The 5,169-nt window shown below is 33.3% G+C and overlaps 1 protein-coding gene across 1 annotated transcript; it reads right to left on the bottom strand.

The window, feature by feature from the left end:
* Nucleotides 1-2,217: 2,217 nt before the first annotated feature.
* On the bottom strand, nucleotides 2,218-4,851 carry LOC133297555 (uncharacterized). Its single transcript, XM_061496722.1, has 3 exons — nucleotides 4,363-4,851; nucleotides 3,249-3,969; nucleotides 2,218-3,143 (listed from the first exon to the last, which is right to left on the bottom strand). The coding sequence occupies exons 1-3, from the start codon at nucleotides 4,849-4,851 to the stop codon at nucleotides 2,218-2,220; spliced, it is 2,136 nt and encodes a 711-aa protein (XP_061352706.1).
* Nucleotides 4,852-5,169: the final 318 nt, after the last annotated feature.

Below are 5,169 nucleotides of genomic sequence, written 5' to 3'. Positions count from 1 at the left end.
TCCTCAAAAAAATTTAGTTTTCCTTTATTAGTTCATAAGATTGAAAGACAATACTAAAGATTCCACCACTTGATACACATTATGATACATTTGGAATGGTTATGAATATTATGTATCTTATGCTTCAAGTGTTTGTTATATGCATTTTATTCTAGTCATATATTTCATTTGATATTTTAGGACCAAAGCACATTATTTGTGATACTTCTAATTCCTTACTTTTTTTTATATCTTTTGGTCATGAATTTAATTGTAGCTGATTCATGCATTTTTTATTGCTCAATGTTATATTAGGCTTTTGATATTATTACCTGTCAATCATTTCGAATACAGTCATACTTGTATAACATAAATTATTCACCTATTTATACTTTGTCTAGAGATTTGGGAAACCTATGGACCATATAGCTTAATATAATTTATATCTTATAGGTTTTGTGACTATGTACCACATAATTTTAAGTTATACTGTTAAGATAATTTTATATCACTTATGTTCATAAATATTAGTCTTGATCTCATTTATTCTTACCATATAAACCCAGAAAAAGAACAAGAAGAAAAATGAAGAAGCTTTCGGGTTTCTTTATTACTCATCAAAAAGATTCAGAGAGAAAACAATGTTTAAGTATAAAAGTCAAGACTAAAAACTAAAAGCTAAAGTTCATAAAAGTAAACTTACAATCAGTCCATAAAATTAACTATGGTTACACTAACTATGGTTACAATAACACAAACTAGAGTAAACTAAAAATAAAAGTTATTTTTATACTTATTACTCCCCCTCAAGATGAGTTGTGGATGTCCAACACTGCCATCTTGGACAATAGAGTGAACAAGGCAGAAGCTAACAAAGCCTTTTTCAAAGATATGCAAGCTGGTCATGTGATTTTATAGGCATCAAACGATTCAGCCCATAAGACACTTTATCTCTAACAAAGTGGCAAATGGCAATCAATCTCTATGTGTTTAGTCCTCTCATGGAAGGTGGGATTTGAGGCAATATGAATAGCATCCTGATTGTCACAAAAAATAGAGCACAAGAGAAATCAACAAAGCCAAGATCAGTTAATAATTGAGATATTCAACTTAATTTAGTAGCAGTGGTTGCCATTGCCCTGTACTCGTCTTCAACGAAGCTTCTAGAGACTGTTGTTTGCTTTTTAACCTTCCACGATATTAAGGAATCTCTAAGAAAATGAAAAAAGCAGTGACTGATCTTCTGGTGTCAAGATATCCTCCTCAATATACATCACTGAATGCTTTAAAGTGGAGAGGAGGAGAAGCAGGAAACAACAAACCTTGACCTGGATGGCTTTTAAGGTATCTAAGGAAGTTATGAACAACATTAAGGTAAGGAGTTCTAGGCTATGAAACAAATTGACTTAACATGTAATGTCAGGTCTAGTTAATGTCAAATAAAGAAGTCTTCCAACTAAAATCCTATACTGACTAGAGTTTTAGAGAGGCTGTCCATCTACATTGTAAAAAGCAAGCTTCGGGTCCATTGGGACAACATTGAGTTTTGAAGCTAAAAAACCAGTATCATCAAGTAATTGCAAGATATAATGCCTTTGAGATAATATTATACCTTTCTTAGCATGAGAAACTTCCAATCCCAAAAAATACTTTAGTTGCCCAAGGTCTTTAAGCTTGAATTGGGACTGGAAAAATGATCTAACATTGCCAATTGCATCAAGAGAAGGTCCACCAAGAATTATGTCATCTACATATACCAAGAGCACAATAAAGTTAGATCTCGAACCTTTAGTAAAGAAGGAATAATCACATTTTGATTGTGAGAAACCAAACTTGATGAAAGCTCTAGACAGTGGCGGAGCCAGAATTTTAGTTTAGCCCATGCCAAAAAATTTGGCATATCAAATTATCAAAATATTTATCGTAAATACACAAATTTATTAGGAAAAAATTTACTATGAATTCTAGCATACTTATCTAAGTTATTTACTAAATAATGCCACAAAGTATTGAAAATTGAAATGAACAATTGTTAATGATCATATATCAAAACAAACATATAAAACGGCACTAACCTTTCTGATAAGCATTCCAAACATAAGAATCTCACTTGCTTCGCGCAGCATAATAAGTAATGAACCAAGCATTGTCCTAAGATATGAATACACATAAATATAATAATTATATGTATAACAACATTTAATAAAAAAATTTAAAATATAATAAAGAATTACATACCTAAAATTGTAAACGACGCTCTTTTAGATTGACGAAATCTTCAAGGATAGAATCTGTAGTAAAAGTTTCAGCAATCTCTCTTTCAATATACACAATTAAATTATTTGCAAGAAAGTCATCCTCCATTTTGTTTCGAAGTCTTGTTTTCACAATTTTCATTGCTGAGAATGCACGTTCACCACTTGCTGTTGAAACTGGTAGTGTTAAGATAAGACGAATTAACCTATCAACCAAATGATAGGAATTTGACTTTCCTGTCTGAGCTAATCCTTGACACAACTCAGAAATTGAAGATAAATTTTGAAGTTTTGGATGTTTTGGGATGTCCTTGTGGAAATGCTTCAATTGACAATTCAAAATAATTCTCTCTTGCTCGGAAAAATCAAGAGGATAGTCTTTCTCTGCAAGGCTACAAATATCATCAACATTGAATGCTTTGTAACCATTCTTCGGATCTAATGAAGAGCTAAGTGATAAAAGTTCTGTTGTTTGCTCGTTAAACCTTCTATTTAACTCTTGTAACTGAAAGTCAATGGTTGAATTAAAAATATCAAAATGATAGTGATGCTCAATAGTTATTTGTTCATGTTGTCGATGGCCACAACCTTCAATATATTGAGCATCAAAATCTGGAACATCTATCTCATGAAGCTTGGAGAAATTGACAACACTTTCAAGTATTCTTTTCCAACCACCATCTCGTAATTCTTGAATAAGTTCCTTTGTACTTGAAACTAAATGTATAGCATTCAAAATATCTTGAGCTTTTTGTTGTAAGGCTTGACAAAGAATTTCAGTGATGCCCATGATCTTCTTCATCAAAAGTAAATTAAATATAAACTCAAAAGAAGTGATCATCTTATAAGCTGCTATAGCATCCCCTCTTTGAGAGTAATTTGAGCCTTCATTGCGATTTTTTTCAAGTACTGAACATGATTCATTATACCCTCATTGAAGACTGCATATAGATTAAAAATGAGAACCCCATCTTGTATCACTAGCCCTCTTTAGTGTGCCTACTTGGTTAGAACCTGTACCAGTTTCAAGCTCGCCAATAGCTTGCAAATGTTCAAATTCAAAAATTTGGGCAGCTTGGAATTGATCATGACGTTTAGAAGAAGCAGTGACAATATTAATGATGAAATTCAAATTCTGGAAGAATTGATAAATAGAAGAAACTTCCTTAGAGGCAGCAATCAAGGCTAATTGTAATCGATGGGCAAAACAATGCACATAATAAGCACAAGGACATTCATTAAGAAATAATGCTTGCAATCCATTCCATTCACCACGCATGTTACTAGCACCATCATATCCTTGGCCACAAATATTTTGGATATCAAGGCAATGATGTGAGAGTATGTCACTAATAGCATTTTTAAGTGTCATAGAAGATGTATCTTGAACGTGATAAAGATCAAAACATCTCTCTTTTATAAAACCATCTTTGTCAACAAATCTCAAGACAAGAGCCATTTGTTCCCTTTTCGATTCATCACGTGATTCATCCACAATAATACAAAACTTAAAGTCCCCAATATCCAGCAGAATCTGTTTTCGCACTTTGTTTGCTAGAACATGTAAAATCTCCCTTTGTATTTGAGGTGAGGTATACTTGGCTGTCAATGGAGCATTAATTAGAACAACATCTGCAACTTTTTCATTGTAAGATGCCAACAGTTTGATCATTTCAATAAAATTACCACTATTTCTTGAATTAATAGTCTCATCATGTCCTCTAAAAGCACACCCCTGAAAAGCAAGCCAACAAGCAACATCAATTGAAGTCTTAACACGCAGCCTATTTTTTTCAATTTGTTGGGAGCTTTGAGCATGCATAACTTTATCAATATGACAAGACTGATTCATTAAGTCCGCACATGAGATAATTGCATTAGTATGTTGTGAACAAGGATCATCTCCCATGTGATTTAGAAAAGCACAATACTTGATGTAATGTCCCACATCGGTTGGAGAGGGGAACGAAGCATGCCTTATATAAGGGTGTGGATACCTTTCCTTGTAAGAGGCCTTTTGGGGGTAACCCGAAACGTAAAACCGTGAGCTCGACGGTGCTTGTGCGCGGGGCAAAGCGGACAATATCCTGCTACAGGGTTTGAGGCTGTTACACTTGCCACTATGAACTCTATTCCAACCATTAAAACCTTTGATTGTGAATGCATCCCAACCATGTCGTGCGCCGACCTTTGTAGTGAAAAGATAACATGGTAAACAGAATGCAGCATCTATACAAGGTGAATACTCAAGCCACGAAGAAAATTCTTTGAACCAAGAAGCTTGAAAACGTCGATGATGTTTTTCTTTTGAAAATGGATAGGAGCATTTAGGTTGATATGGCCCAGCTATTAAATAAGCTCTCTGTATCTCATCGACTTCTTTAGCTAAATATTCCCAAATTGGCTTACGTTTGCCTGGAACTCGTTCAAAAAATTTATTTTTGACCATAATAACATCATCAGTATGTTCAATTCTACGACACTTTGAAGGAGATTGCTCATGAGAAGGTGCACCAATTTCAGAAATTATGTTCGTAGGAGCATCACTTGATTCACTTTCAGATACTACTTTCTTTTTAAAAAACACATCTATACTTTTCTGTTTATCCTTGCCCATACTTTTTCAACCTACATGTCAATTTGTAGGTAGACATTTATATTAAAGTAGCTAAACAAATATCATATTTATGTCAAATGGATGAGGGAGCAAAAAGATTTAGACAAATAACAAAAAATCAAATAAAAGAGAAAAATATAAGACAATAGTTGATTATATTATGAGAGCAATACTATGTTATTCTAACTACATAGTGAGAAAATGGGGACATGATGAGTAATTGAGTACATAAAGGGACAACATAAAAAAATAAATTGAAGCATTTCCTAATTTTACAACAAATTACTAAGAAAGCGCAAAGCAAGTGAGATTCTTATG

The sequence above is a fragment of the Gastrolobium bilobum genome, unplaced genomic scaffold (genome assembly GCF_033153095.1).
Source record: "Gastrolobium bilobum isolate Gb01-03AN ecotype WA unplaced genomic scaffold, APGP_CSIRO_Gbil_v1 utg236633, whole genome shotgun sequence".
NCBI classification, from domain to species: Eukaryota; Viridiplantae; Streptophyta; class Magnoliopsida; order Fabales; family Fabaceae; genus Gastrolobium; species Gastrolobium bilobum.
The sequence above is the reverse complement of the archived record's forward strand: the minus strand, read 5'-3'. Positions and strand labels throughout refer to the sequence as shown.